The sequence below is a fragment of the Schistocerca cancellata genome, chromosome 3 (genome assembly GCF_023864275.1).
Source record: "Schistocerca cancellata isolate TAMUIC-IGC-003103 chromosome 3, iqSchCanc2.1, whole genome shotgun sequence".
Taxonomy (NCBI): domain Eukaryota; kingdom Metazoa; phylum Arthropoda; class Insecta; order Orthoptera; family Acrididae; genus Schistocerca; species Schistocerca cancellata.
In genome coordinates this window covers 778,777,682-778,793,698 of record NC_064628.1, presented here as the reverse complement: position 1 = coordinate 778,793,698, position 16,017 = coordinate 778,777,682, and the positions used below count along the sequence as shown (strand labels likewise).

At 42.6% G+C, this 16,017-nt stretch overlaps 2 protein-coding genes across 2 annotated transcripts in view; both read left to right on the top strand.

Annotated features, from left to right (window-relative positions):
• The window catches only part of LOC126175825 (juvenile hormone epoxide hydrolase 1-like), a 507,162-nt gene that overhangs the window by 376,012 nt on the left and 115,133 nt on the right, over positions 1–16,017 (top strand). The gene's annotated exons all lie outside the window — the stretch shown is intronic.
• The window catches only part of LOC126176561 (uncharacterized), a 129,084-nt gene continuing 127,269 nt past the window's right edge, over positions 14,203–16,017 (top strand). Inside the window, exon 1 of the mRNA XM_049923720.1 lies at positions 14,203–14,332. Coding sequence (XP_049779677.1) covers positions 14,269–14,332 — 64 coding nt within the window. The 5' untranslated portion in view covers positions 14,203–14,268. The remainder of the gene's footprint in view (positions 14,333–16,017) is intronic.

The window sequence follows — 16,017 nt, the reverse complement described above, 5'->3', positions numbered from 1 at the left end:
TGTACACGCTTAAGACTATATGTTCCTTAGTAAAAAAATGATCCTCTTCGCGTGACCTATTGTTCCTCAAAGTTTGTTGGCGAGTTATTGAAACTCTCTGTATGAGTAGCAGAGTCCAGAAAGTCGATTTAAATTTAATAAATGAGTGAACAAGAGGAATTGAAAACATTGGTGTTGCGTCCATTATTGTTTAACACTATTAGATAGCCGAAAAGTTTTCATGTGATGATAGTGAAAAGAAGAGGTGACAACCACATTAGTACCACTACAGTTTGCTAGAACAGCTGCATCAGGATGCCTATTAAAAACAGTCGATGGGACAAGTAATATCAACAATTCCCTACACAAATAGTAAATAAAATTCCTTCTCTGTCGCTATATCCTTTATTAAAAATATTACCACCTTCGATTTCAACGTGGAAAATTACAACTATATGGCAAAGAATTCTAATTTTACTCGGACCGTGGAACCAGGAAGCTTAGCTTCAAGAAGCTATACATCGAGCGTGCAGCAAAACATGCTGCATCCTCTTCCCCTGTACTACTTATTCTATCTGACATCGATTAACTGTGCCATTGACATGTTCCAGTCATCTCTCAGTTGTAGAAGACACATAAAAAAGATGTTGAAATTTATGAAACTGTTAATCGTTATGTTGTCGGATCGTATAATTTTACTCGAGATTCGTCTTAATTTAATGTCTAAAATGTGTACTTACTTATCCCATATGGAATATCATAGCTTATGGTCTGTTTTAACCACAGTCTTACAGTCATTCTCTAACATAAATTTTCAAATGCTTACGGTTTCTTGCTCTCCCAGCTTTCACATCCGTACAAAGTTGAAGACTATATTATGTAAAGGGAAGAAGATGAAGAAGAAGCTAATGCAGGAGATATGATACTGTGCTAAGAATCTGACATAACAATGAAAGACCTGAGTCGAAACAAGGTATCTGGAGTAGACCTCATTCGCTCAGAATTAATGAGATTCTTGGGAGAATATGCCATCAGAAAAGTATTTCACCAGTAGGGCAGGATTGTATTGTATTGTATTTTAACTGGGGGCCTATAAACGACGGAGAGGCTCCGTCTCCGCCGCAGCCGCAGTGGTCCACAACCCCACGACAAATACCGCAGTCCACTTCTCCCCTCCACCGCCCCACACCGAACCACTCTTTCAGGGTTATTGTGCGGTTCGGCCCCGGGTGGACGCCTCCCCCCCCCCCCCCCCCAGGGAACGTCTCACACCAGACGAGTGTAGAGTGGTAGAGTAATGGAACGATGGTGTACGCGTATGTGGAGAACTAGTAGGCAGGATACATATGACGTGCGAAATACTATCAGAGTTCAAGAAAAATGTGCGAGGGGCGTTCGCTAAGTAAAGCAACGTATGTATTTCCTCGGTCCATTTCGGTTGAAAAAAATGCGGAATTGGTTGTGGGACATCGTGGACTGTTCCTGTTTCAGCTCCAACAGTTCCATAAAGTTCCGGTAGGTGGCGGCGGTACATATAGCCTCCAAAATGGCGCCTGTAACGGTGGTGCGCTCCAAGCAGAGAATTGTCACTGTGTTCCTTTTTGTGCCAAACCAGAGCACCGCAAATATTCGTTCGCGCTTGTAGAATATCTACAGAGACCTGGCAGTGAATAAAAGCACCGTGAGTCGTTGGGCGAGGAGTCCGTCATCATCCCAACAAGGTTGCGTAAGCCTGTCCGATCTCCTGGATGCCGGCCGGCTGCACACAATTGTGACTCCTGCAACGTTGGAACGTGCGGACACTCTCATTCGAGGTGATCGACGGATCCCAATCTGACACCTCGCTGCTCAGCTGGATGTCTCTGTTGGTAGTACTGATACACTCGTCCACCAGCTGGGGCACTCAAAGGTGTGTGCCCACTGGACTCTTCGCCTTGCGACTTCCATCTGTTTGGTCCAATGAAGGATGCGCTCGCCAGGAAGCAGTTCGTGGATGAATGGGAGGTTATTGTTGCAGCAAGAGGTTGACTCCGACGTCGACCAGTAGAGTGGTACCAAGCTGGCATACAGGCCCTCCCAGTAAAGTGGCGTAAGCCGTTACAGTGAGCGGTGATGATGTTGAAAAATAGGGCTTAGTAGCCAAAAGAGTGCGGAATAATATGGTGTATTAGAATCCTGAATAAAACTAACCTGCCTTCAGAAAAAATTTTTTACATTAATTATTCAGCTAAACCAGAAAACTAAACTCCATCCGAACAGGCCTCGGAAGGCCCAACGGTACTGACCGACCGCCGTGTCATCTTCAGCCGACAGGCGTCACAAGCTAAGGAGAACGAGGGGCATGTAGTCAGAACACCGCTCTGCTGGCTGTTGACAGTTTTCGTGTCCTTATTTATTCAACGCCCCTAGAAATAATTCCAATTCCAAAGAAGGCTGGTAATGACCGATGCGAATATCATCGAGCTGTCATTAGTAAAACAATATTGACACGAATTGTTTCCAAAAGAAAGGGAAAAACGATAAAAGCTGGCCTTAGGAAAGATGAGTATGGGTTCCGGAGAAATACGGAAACGTGAGAGGATATTCTGACCTTCAACTTATCTTTGAAGACAGAAGAAATGCAAATATATGCTTTTGTACTACAGTAGAGTCTCGATTATCCGACCTAAACCGGTCGTGGCAAGGTCGGATAAGCGGGAAGGTCGGATAACACGGAAAATAATACAAAAAAAAAAAAACAGAAAAATTAAACTGCAGTAGGCCAAATGAGTTAAACATTTAATACAATACAAATCAAATTAGACTGAATAGATATTTACTGTGTTAAGAAATTAGTAATTGTCTTTTGTTTGCTGCTGTTTGACGTTTTTTTGCCGCCAAATCACGCAGTCTCTTAAGAAGTAAAACCTCGGTAGACGATGTTTCCTCCAGTTGCTCTACATATTTTAAAGCAGTTTCTAAGGCCTTGTATCCTTCATTGTCAGAAATTTTGGGTGCACTTTCCTCCACTACATCTACTTCTTCGTCTTCTTATTTTTCGTTTACCATGTTGACTGTTTCTTCATCTGTCACTTCAAATTCTTCATCTTGGACAATCCATTCATTTTGTCATCTTCTGTGGCGTCAGCACATCCCGGAACTTTTCGTAACAATGAAAGCAGGGTAGTATTTTCTGGTTCAGTCTGCTGCTGTAGATTTTCATCACCTGGAGAATTTTCTTGATTTTTCCTGTAGCAAAATTTTCCAGGATTTTGCAAGTGTATTTGCTCCAACACTCTCCCAAGATTGGGCCACGTCATAAGCTACGTCTTTCAAATTAATACGGCGCAGCTGCTCTAGCATGTCTTCTCCCTTGTCCATAGCATTAATTAAAGAGGAAAGCAAGCTTCTGCGGTAGTTTCTCTTCAGTGTCTCTAAGGCCTCATGGTCCATAGGCTGACATAAGGATGTGACATTTGGAGGCAAAAATATTGCCTTTATATCTTGTAGTTCCTCTTCATTAGGATGACAAGTGGTATTGTCTAGAAGCAACAGTGCTTTGCGGGGAAAGTTGTTGGCTTTCAAAAACTTTTCAGTTTGTGGCACGAACTCGTTAAAAAACCATTCTTTAAAAATGTCTGAGCTCATCCAAGCATATTTTTTTTTTGGTTGTAATATTTCACCAGTAAAGCATTTTTAGATACATTTTAAATGCTCTCGGTTTTTTTGGCTTACCTATCATAGCCAGTTTCATTTTTAAATTTGCTGTGGCGTTACTGTATGCAAGAATTGTCAGTCTTTCTTTGCTATGTTTGTAGCCTGGCGCTGCCTTTTCGGCCTTTGATGCTAATGTTTTTTCCGGTAACGTTTCGTAATTGAGATCAGTTTCGTCGAAGTTAAAAATTTGATCGCCTTTTAAGTTTTCCTTGTCCAATACCTTGTGAAGTTTATTTCTAAACAATTAAACAGCTTCAAAAATTGCTGAAAGCTTTTCACCACAGACATTAAGTTGCCGAATTCCGTATCTTTTCTTCCATCTATCGAGCCAGTCTACACTAGCTGTGAAATCAGGTTCACCTTCGTTTAGTTCCTTACGAAACTTTCAGGCTTTTTCCTGCAAAATAGGTCCCGACATTGGTACATCTTTATCTCTACGTTGAGTAAACCATAGGAACAAAGCTTCACTTACTTTTTCATAATCACATTTTTTCTTGGTTTTCCGATCTTCCAAAACAGCCGAGGTTGCTCGCTGAGAACACCACTTCTCAATTTCATTGCGCTTCCTTTTCCAGTCTCAAACTCTTGTTTTCCCAACGTTATAATCTTGCGCCACTTTTAATAAAGTTTCACCATTGTCTACTCTTTTTAAAGCTTTAAGTTTTTCTTCAATTGAAACGACCACCTTCTTTCCGTTTTGAAGCCATCACCACAAATTTTTACAATAAACAAAGTGCGACACGTCCACTCCACTACAGATCTAAGTTAGCACTGATGAGTGAGGAGTAGCAGACGGCGACAATGAACTGAGTGTCAACAAACAACACGTTAGTCACTCAGCTGTCGTCGGCTGGCGCACGTCCGGCGCGGTTAAAGGGTCGGGTAACACAGAAGGTCGGATAACCTAAGATTGGATAATTGAGACTCTACTGTATTGTGGATCGTTGGAAATCATATTCGTTATGTTATAAACAAAAAACGGAAATAATAGACCTAATGGACAAAAACGTAGAGAAAAAGTGAAAGAAGAGTATTACAAAATATACAACAAAAAGCCCAGCAAAAGAATTTCGGTAATACATTGAAAATTCTGTTTCAGGAACGAGGAGTAGGCTAACGGTATAATTAACACCAACATGAAAAAATGAATGCGCTTGCTAAAGGAGGGGACTGTTGTTGGGTGTGAAGTGTGGTGGGAACTTTGCGGGCCCGTGCCCGCTGAAGTAGCAGTTAAGGCCTCAACAGAACTTCATAACAACCCTGCCTACAGGGACACAATGCTACGGAACAAAGAACACCTACGAAGTCAGGGTCAACGAAGTACTGCTCGCAAAGATACGAGCTTTATGTGTGGGCGGCGCTGCTAGCCATCTTGGTTGCCTGTTTCGCCGCAAACGTCGCAGACACATTTCGCAGCGCCGTCATAGGCACAACAATCTTACCGATCGTTCCGGCGGCTGACGTAGCGGTTGGCCGCGCCTCAGACGCTCGGAGGATGCTAAGTTCACCCAACCTGGATGTGATGTGACGTCATTATGACGTATATACGCTTTAGTCGATTAACACACCTATCGACTTTTACGAACGTTCGAGATTCTAAACTTCAATAAAAGTAAAAGAGCTGGATATTAATAGAAATATTCCTGACCGTGCCCTTGAAAGCACCACGGACAACACGTTTCGTAAAAAAGTGAAGTCTTCTTGTGTCCCGACCAGATTAGATTGTGTGATTGTTGTATTGAACGCTTACGCCGAAAATAATATTTATTTATTATTAATATTTTAGTGTGGTTTCATACAATTGGTCTTGTCAATACATATTAGATTGCAGCAGCATACTCTTGCTGACTTTTTTTTCTTAATTTTTATAGCTGAAAGAGAACTCGTGCAAGTTTGTTAGCTAAGTAATTTATATGTCCATCCGAAGATAGTCTTTTATCAACCATAATTCCAAGTAATTTTACACTCGAACCGCAGAGACAGGTACCTTAGTGTCCAGTAATGACTGGTGTGTAGAATGATTGAATTTCGAACTTAAAAAGAAAAATATGAGGCATTGTTGAAGAAAAATCGTCGACCGGAGATGAAATACGAGGGGAAGTGGATTTCTCAATGTAATCTTCACCAAAGCTTAGTGTCTTGGCGCATCTAAAGATTTTGGCTGCTAAGTGCTTCTTCTCACCGAGTACGAATAACAGACGCACTTCAGCTGGGTCAGAAGTACATCAATTTCTGCTTGAGACTCACAATAACCACGCAATTGCCCGTAGTCATCGATGCTGAACTCTTTCAGATTTTCTCTCATTAGTCTCTCGAATGCTGAACACATAATTAGAGACGAGCAAACGGAAAACAACGCACAGGACACAAACACAGTACAATACACGATTTAAACGCAAGGAACGCAAAACACATTTAAATGAATGGCGCAGAGCACAGCGCTACCCAGTCACAACCTCTCGAAAGTTCACAAAAGTCGAATAGTCGATATACGGTTTCTATCGTTTTCGATGTAGCGTGTATACGTCATAATGACGTCACATCGTATCCAAGTCCGGTGAACTTAGCATCCTCCCAGACGCTCGCCTGCCGCACCCTCATTATTTGTAAGAACTTTAAAAAAAGTAATCGCTTACAGCCGTCAGATGTCTAATGTAAAGCATCTAGAGCCTTCAACTGTACCTGTGACACTGTATTTCTGAACAGGTGTCTCTTATTACAAGCACCATCACTGGAGGACTGGAAGTAAAACAAAATAAATAAAATAAAGCTAAAAATATATGTAGCATACAAAGTAAAATAAAAATACATATATTGTTCGTATCAAAAGAGAGTGACCTACGGTACTTACAAATCTTGAAACGTCCCCTTTGGAAAAATTTATGAATTACTGTGCTGATAAACCTCTTACGTTATTTGATTTTCAAACAGCTGAGCAAAACTGAACGTAATCAGACATTTCTCTCTTTGCTTATTCTGATCATCACTAAACTGACACACAATATTTTTAGCGCAACGCAATCTGACTTTCAATAGTCCCTATAAAAGAATGGCCGTGACTAACAATAACCTATAGCGTTCATGAATCACTTACCTCACTAAAATCTTTGTTACTCGAACTACTGCAATACAGCGAGCGTCAATACTGCCAGCGAAATAAAGGATTCTAACTGCTGAAGGCACTAACTACTGATAGGCATAGTTAGCAAATGCAAGATTTTGATAGAGAACAAACAATGTATTTACCTTAATAATGTTCAAAAGTCATCATATATATATATATATATATATATATATATATATATATATATATATATATATATATATATATATATCAGTTCATGATATCCAATATTACAAATTTACTCTTTCGGATGGACACGCGTCCAGAAAGTCCGCTCTGATAATTCTGCTGTCTCTCTCCCCACATCCACTACTGCTGGCGGCTCACCTCCAACTACGCAACGCTACTCGCTGTTCCCATCCAACTGCCCAACACTACAATAGCAAAAATTCCAACAATGCAAACCAGCCACAGCCTGCACACCGCACACTCAGTGATTTTTATACAGAGCGCTACGTGGCGTTACCAACATAAAAACCTAAACAGACTACTTACAAGCTGTACAACGAAAAATCAAAACGACGGTAATAACAAATAGGGCGTGATCAAATTTCTGTGTAAATAAATGTTTGATGAAGTGCAAACAAACAATAAAACTGACTTCAATGCGATTAAAAGCAGGTATACACTGAGGTGACATGAATCATGGGATAACGATATGCACATATACAGATGACGGTGGTATCGCGTACACTAGGTATTAAAGGTCAGTGCATTGGAGGAGCTGTCATTTGTACTGAGGTAATTCATATGAATATGTTTTCGACTTGGTTATTGGTGCACTGCGAGGAATTAACAGACTTTGAACAGAGAATGGAAGTTGGAGCTAGACGCATGGGACATTTCATTTCAGAAATCGTTAGGAAATTCGATATTCTGAGAGCCACAGTGTCAAGAGTGTGCCGTGAACCCAAATTCCAGGCATCTGATGGCCTTCACTTAACGACCGAGAGCAGCGACATTTGCGTAGTGTTGTCAGTGCTACCAGACAAGAAACACTGCGTGAAATAACAGGAGAAATCAATGTGGTACGGACGACGATCGTATCCGCCAGGACAATGCGGCGAAATCTGGAGTCAAGGGCGGCAGACGACGGCCGCGAGTCCCTTTGCTAACACCACGACGTCGCCTGCAGCGCCTCTCCTAGGTTCGTTACCGTACCGGTTGGATCCTAGACGACTGGAAGCCACGATTTCAGTTAGTACGAGCTGATGGTAGGGTTCGAATGTGACGCAGACCCCAACGAAGCTATGGGCCCAGGTTATCAACAAGGCACTGTGCAGGCTGGTGGTAGCTCCATAATGGTGCGTGCTGTGTTTACATGGATTAGACTGAGTTCTGTGGTCCAACTGAGCCGATCATTGACTGGAAATGGTTATGTTCGGCTACGTGGATAGCATTTACACCCATCCATGGACTTCATGTTCCCATACAACGATGGAATTTTTATGGATAACAATGCGCCATGTCATCGGGCCACAATCGTTCGCGATTGGTTTGCAGAACATACTGGAGAATTCGGGCGAATGATTTGGCCACACAGATCACCCGACATGAATCCCCTCGAATAATTATGGGGCGTAATCGAAAAAGGTCAGTTCGTGGACAAAATCCTGCACCAGCATCACTCTCGTAATTATGGAGGGCTGTAGAGGCAGCATGGCTCAATATTTTTATTGGGAACTTCCAACGACTTTTTATGTCCAAGCCACATCGAGTTACTGCACTACGCCGTGCAAAAGGAGGTCATATATGATATTAGGGGTATCCCATGACTTTTGTCACCTCAGTGTAATTTTAAATGTTGGGAAGTCTTTTCTGAATTAATTAGTCTTGAGTGTAGCCTTGCACGGAAGTCAAACACTGAGGCTAAACAGGTCAGACATGATGAGAATAGAAGATTTTGAAAAGTAGTGCTAGATACATAGGTCGGATTACAAATGAGGAGGTACTGAATCGAAATAGGGAAGAAAGAAATTTATGGCACTACTTGACAAGATGAGCTGTCTCTTCTCTTATTTTAAATTAACATATAGGAATCTGGAGACTAGTTTCGTGAACCTACTGGTCTTTGAATCAAGTGGGCATAAGACAGACAAGACATGAATACACTGAAGAGATTCAGAACGATACCGGTTGCAGTAGGTACTGGGAGATGAAGAAGCTTGCACAGGATAGAGTAGCATGGAGAGCTGCATCAAACCATACTCTGGACTGAAGACCACAACAACAACAAGATAGACAATCTGTCTTAAGCCGATGGGAACGAAAGAAGACCTAGAGAAGGTCCTCAGCACAGTGGTTCAAATGGCTCTACGCACTATGGGACTTAACATCTGAGGCCATCAGTCCCCTAGAACTTAGAACTACTTAAACCTAACTAACCTAAGGACATCACACACATCCGTGCGCGGGGCAGGATTCGAACCTGCGACCGTAGCAGCAGCGCGGTTCCGGACTGAAGCACCTAGAGCCGCTCGGCCACAGAGGCCGGCTCAGCACAATGGAAAGGATTTTCGGTGATGAGGATGGTGCGAATAAACTCGCGAAAAAGTACAGTGATGGTGTGCAGTATCGAAGAAAAATATGAATGTCTAAGAGTAGGATTTGGGATTGGTAAATTAGAAGTGATAGTGGAATTTACTTACTTGAGAAACAGGAACACAAGCAATTGTAGAAGCTGAGGCGAATACAGCAGGTCAAAACTGCGTTTAATGTGATAAAGATCTTAAGCTCTTACTCACCAGCAAGAACATCAGTATGGAAATAAAAGACCGGATCAAGAAAGTATTGGTTCGGAGTGTGCCCTGTAAGGATTTGAAACTTGTAAGATAGGAAAACCAGAGAGAAGGCGGTCGGAAGCCCTGGGGATTTGGTGTTACAGAAGGTTCGAGAGACAGAGTTACCAATGAGGAGGTGCTGAGAAGATTGCAGGAAGTCAGATGTGCCTGGATCAACCGCCAAACAAGAAGAGACAGACTCATGGGACACATTTTAAGACACGATAGGGTCACTGGAACAGCAGCAGATGATGCTATTGTGGGAAGAAATCGCCAGGGACGACTAAGGATGTTATACATGCAACAGATTGCTACATACGAGAAAATGAAAGGGAATGCGGACAAAAGAGAAGAATGGTGCACTTGTGCAAACCAACCTCAGGGTTGAAACGTAACACCTGGGAACTTTTCCACTTCATTAAAGTTTATTACCGCCAGATTCTCGCTCTCATTTGATTAATTGAAAGGCTAATAACATATCAACAGTAATCCTAAGCATAGCCAAGTATGGGCCTAATGACATTTTATTTCACAAATCATACTGCATTTTCTGTTGGGATGTATGCTAAATTTCATTCTATTTCATTTATTTTCAGATTTTAACAATCAACGAGATTGTAGCTGAATGTATACAAGGCCCATTGTTCAATGTCAGTTTTGCACGAACTATAGAAGTGGCTACTGTGATTTGTAAATATGCAACGATTCTTCAAGGCACACATTGTGCCAATTTAGCTCAGTTGTGCTATTGCTTACTCTGGATGACTTCAAGACGGAAAAACATTATTTCGGAATTAAAAAATATGGCACTAATTAATGTGACCAATTTGGTACTCTTGTCAGTTGCTGATGTACCCAGATTTGGACCTTTTTTTTTTCTTTTTTACAGCAAAAGACATCCTTTCGACGCAGATCACATCTACCGATTCGCTTTCTGCAGATACTGTAATTTAACTGAATAACTTGAAGAATTTTTGTTACAGCATTATATCATCGTAATTCAGTAATTTTATAAAGTTCTGTGCTTTAACTGACTTTCAAGTATTTGATCCCAGTCAGTTTCAGTTACTTGAGACATAGTAGGAATATTATTGCTTTTCTTTTTGTTACGGAAACTTTTCATTTGAACACCAACAAGAAGAATGAGACTTGATTAAAACATAGGATCTGTTGATAGAACACCTGTTGAAGCAACAACAGATCTTCAATTTGGTAATGGAGGGAGCTGTAGAGGCTAAAAGTTGTAGAGGAGGACCAGAGCTTGACTACAGAAGACAGGTTCAAGTGGATTGATGTTGCTGTAAGTATTCAGAGATCAGGAGGAATCCACAGCATGATTTGCATGGAGAACTGCATTAAACCATTATTCGGTTTGTAGATCACAACAAAAACAACATCCGAGCTGTGCTGCAGATGACTGTATGCTACAATTTCTTGTCAGAATTTGGGACACCATAGCTTGCGCCAATGTACAATCTGTTTATAAATGAATATCGAGGTTTTAATGCTTTATAATATTTATTACATTAAATTTACAGTTATAAATGATATGTCAAATGAAAGAGCAACTCAAACAGTTGTGTTTGTCACCAGCGTGCATGTGCAGCGCGCTATGTTTCCGCCTCAATCCGCTAGACAGCGGTAGTAGCGAATATGGCGGCTAGTGAACAGAAAGCGTTCTGTGTTTTGCAGTTTGCAATGTGTAGTAACTGTGCAACGTGCGTCCTGGCTGAAGTTCGGTTGTGATCCTCCAAGTGATAATAACATTCGTAGATGGAAACATCAATTTGAAGATACCGCCTGCCTTTGTAAAGGGAAGAGTGCAGGACGACCAAGAGTTAATGAAGAGACTGTTGAGCGAGTGAGAGAGAGTTGTTCACTCATAGCCCAAAGAAATCAGTCCGGAAGTCTATTCGTGAATTACAAGTTCCCATGTCGACTGTTTGGAAAGTTTTAAGAAAACGCATACCGTACATATACGTCCTTACCGTTTACAGTTATTACAGGCTCTAAAGCCGGCAGACCATGGATTACGCGCCAACTTCGCAAACGAAATGTTGTTTCATGACAATAAGGAGCAATGGCTCTTCCCTCGGTTGGAAGAAGATGAGCCAGAGATCTCCAGTTTCCAGCAAGATGTTCCGCCACCTCACTGGCAAAGCGAAGTATGCCATTGGTTGAACTTCACTGTACCCAAGCGCTGGATAGGCCGCAAGGGGTCCAGTGACAGGGCTTGCTTGGCAAGACCTCCACGTTCACCCGACTTAACGCTATGCGATTTTTTCCTTTGAGGCTTCACCAAGCATCGTATGTACATGCCTCCGCTACCAGATGACCTCCCTGAACTAAGAAACCGGATTGAGTCAGCTATTGCTACAATCACTGAAGACACACTTATCAACGTTTGGGAAGAACTCGGCTATAGACTTGATGTGTGCTATGTGTCAAACGGTGCTCAGATTGAACATTTATAAGGTTCTTGGTAAAACCGTTCGAGTTGCTCTTTCATTTGACATATAATTTATAACTGTAAGATTAATATAGCAAATGCATTACTGGCCATTAAAATTGCTACACTACGAAGATGACGTGCTACAGACGCCAAATCTAACCGACAGGAAGAAGATGCTGTCAAATGATTAGCTTTTCAGAGCATTCACGCAAGGCTGGCGCCGGTGGCGACATCTACAAAGTGCTTACATGAGGAAAGTTTCCAACTGATTTCTCATACACAAACAGCAGTTGACCGGCGTTGCCTGGTGAAACGTTGTTGTGATGCCTCGTGTAAGGAGGAGAAATGCGTACCATCACGTTTCCGACTTCGATAAAGGTCGGATTGTAGCCTATCGCGATTGCGGTTTATCGTATCGCGACATTGCTGCTCGCGTTGGTCGAGATCCAATGACTGTTAGCAGAATATGGAATCGGTGGGTTTAGGAGGGTAATACGGAACGCCGTACTGGATCCCAACGGCCTCGTATCATTAGCAGTCGAGATGACAGGCATCTTATCCACATGGCTGTAATGGACCGTGCAGTCACGTCTTGATCCCTGAGTCAACAGATGGGGACGTTGGCAAGACAACAACCATCTGCACGAACAGTTCGACGACGTTTCCAGCAGCATGAACTATAAGCTCGGAGATCATGGCTGCGGTTACCCTTGACGCTGCATCACAGACAGGAGCGCTTCCGACGGTGTACTCAACGACGAACCTGGGTGCACGAATGGCAAAACGTCATTTTTTCGGATGAATGCAGGTTCTGTTTACAGCATCATGATGGTCTCATCCGTGTTTGGCGACATCGGGGTGAACGCACATTGGAAGCGTGTATTCGTCATCGCCATACTGGCGTATCACCCGGCGTGATGGTATTGGGTGCCATTGGTTACACGTCTCGGTCATGTCTTGTTCGCATTGACTGCACTTTCAACAGTGGACATTACGTTTCAGATGTGTTACGACCCGTGGCTCTACCCTTCATTCGATCCCTGCGAAATCTTACATTTCAGCAGGATAATGTACGACCGCACGTTGCAGGTATTCTACGGGCCTTTCTGGATACAGAAAATGTTCGACTGCTGCCCTGGCCAGCACATTCTCCAGATCTCTCACCAATTGAAAACGTCTGGTCAATGGTGGCCGAGCAACTGGCTCGTCACAATATGCCAGTCACTACTCTTGATGAACTGTGGTATCGTGTTGAAGCTGCATGGGCAGCTGTACCTATACACGCCATCCGAGCTGTGTTTGTCTCAATGCCCAGGCGTATCAAGGCCGTTATTACGGCCAGAGTTGGTTGTTCTGGGTACTGATTTCTCAGGATCTATGCACCCAAATTGCGTGAAAATGTAATCACATGTCAATATATTTGCCCAAAGGCTCAAATGGCTCTGCGCACTACGTGACTTAATTTCTGAGGTCAGCAGTCGCCTAGAACTTAGAACTAATTAAACCTAACTAACGTAAGGATATCACACACATCCATGCCCGAGGCAGGATTCGAACCTGCGAGCGTAGCGGTCGCTCGGCTCCAGACTGTAGCGCCTAGAACCGGGCGGCCACTCCGGCCTGCTATATTTGACCAATTCACCCGTTTATCATCTGCATTTCTTCTTGGTGTAGCCATTTTAATGGCCAGTAGTGTATTATAAAGCGTTAAAACCCCGATATTAATTTATAAACACCCTATAGTTATAGTGTACCGCCTCGCTTCGGTCATCTTACGCCTTATGTTGCTTCGTAGGTAGGAGAATTTTCCATTGCTTTTCCCTCTCTTTTGTCATTCTAATTTTCGATATTCAGAAAATCGCTGGTCTCCTTTCAGCTGCCCGTCACCTCTCTCATCTTCACGTCTCGCGTGGTAATGATCAGGGATCAGCCTAGGCGGGAGTGTATCTCGTGCGCTCTGTCTCCGAAGCGGGGAGTGTTCATTTCGCCAGCAAACTCCGCGTCTACTCTACGAAGCAGGGTATCGCGAAAATGAGAGGAGAGGAGAGACTGACTTGCTGCGAGAGGTGAGTCGCGAGAGTGCGAATGGTGGGCGGGAGGGGGAAAGGAAACGTTCCCATTGAAGTGAGGCCGCACGTCCAACATTAAAAACAGTTACTGCTGCCACGGCCGCGGTCGCTGTTGCACACACTCGTGCACACCTGTTCCACGCCGCCGACCACCGGACCGCTACCGAGATGCGCGCCGTCTGCTACTTGCTGTCACTCTGCCTGGCGTACTTCGCGCACGCCCAGCGTTACGGTAAGTAGAGTTACAGCTCTGCAACATTCAACACACTGAAAACAATATTCTTCCACTTCTGTCCCACTCGCACTTGGACACCAGTCTCTTCACCAGCTGCTGCCTCCGGCCACATTAATTCGATCCCACTCCGACTGTCTAGAAATAACTGTATACTACTCACTGTGTTCATAGGAACGCTGAGTAGGCAGCGCACAGGACTACAAGGGTAACACTCAAAACGCCATAACCACTTTCCTCAGAAACTTAGCTCAGTGGGAGAGCAGTGAAAATGAGCGAACGCTTGTCCCGGCTTGTCCGTTCGAAGGCGACCGTTTCTGAGAAAACGACTTTCAAAGCTTGCGACGTAATTTATATGCCTTCATGCGAGCCGTGACTTCAGCTGGAATGGTGGCGCCGTGGCTAGCATCGTGACATATTACTTTCCCGCTCGGTGTTTGAAACCTGGTTATTACTTTCATTTATTTATTTATTTTTCTCGATTATCTATCCACGTCCGTAGAACGCTACTGCGGGAATATTTCTCTTCAAGTTAGGGGATACAAAATCGTTATATTAATTGTAAAATTGCAACTGGATTTCAGAATAAGTACCGTACATTTATTATGTGATATACAGGGTGTAAATTTTAAGTTGACAGAATAACTCGAAAAATAAGCTTCACACCAAAAAATGTGTAGAATCCAAAGCTTATCATTTTCGAGGGGGACATCTACTGGTGCTAAAATTAGCCCGCCACCCCAGCCCCGTTGGGGTGGGGTGGGAGGCAACTTTAAAATTTCAAATGGGAACCCCCATTTTTTTATTGAAGAATCAGATTCTACATAAAAAAGTACATACATTTTGTCTTAAACATTTGTTTTGATTCTTGGTAGTTGGCGCTGTAATTCAAGAAAATCCATGTTCTCATTTTTGCGCGGAAAATGGTTACGGATAAATAAAAAATACTTATTTACTTCGTAAAACGTATCCGAACCTGCGGAAAAAATTAATATTTGGGTCAACATTTGTAAAACTCTAATTCCTCTATCTCAAACCCCACTCTATCGGGACAGAGGGAGAGTTTTAGTTAAAGCGCATCAAAATTTACGAAGTAAATAAGTATTTTTTATTTATTCGCAACCATTTTCCACGCAAAAATGAAAACATGGATTTTCTTGAATTACAGTGCCAACTACCAAGAATCAAAACAAATGTTAAAGGCAAAATGTACATAGTTTTTTTCTGTAGAATCTGATTCTGCAATAAAAAATTAGGGTTCCCATTTGAAATTTTAAAGTTGCCTCTGGTCCCACCCCCAGGAGGCTGGTGTGGTGGGCTAATTTTAGCACCAGCTGATGCCCTCCTCGAAAATAATCAACTTTGGATTCTACACGTTTTTTCGTGTGAAGCTTATTTTTCGAGTTATTCTGTTTTGTCAACTTAAAATATACACCCTGTATGTGTGTACGGTATCTTCAACGGTTATAATCTTTTTAAATTCTCATATTTTTATATTTCATCATGTTTATTCTCCAGGAAAATTTGGTACATTCCTTTGTATTCTACCGATCGTAGAAACATTCGAAACATGTAGTGTACCTGCAGACGCACCAGCAGCGGAGTAGAGCAGTAGTTGTTTGATACACAATTGTGTAGTTTCGTTTCTTTTTTTTCACGTGTTTCTGCAAAGATGTAAACTACAC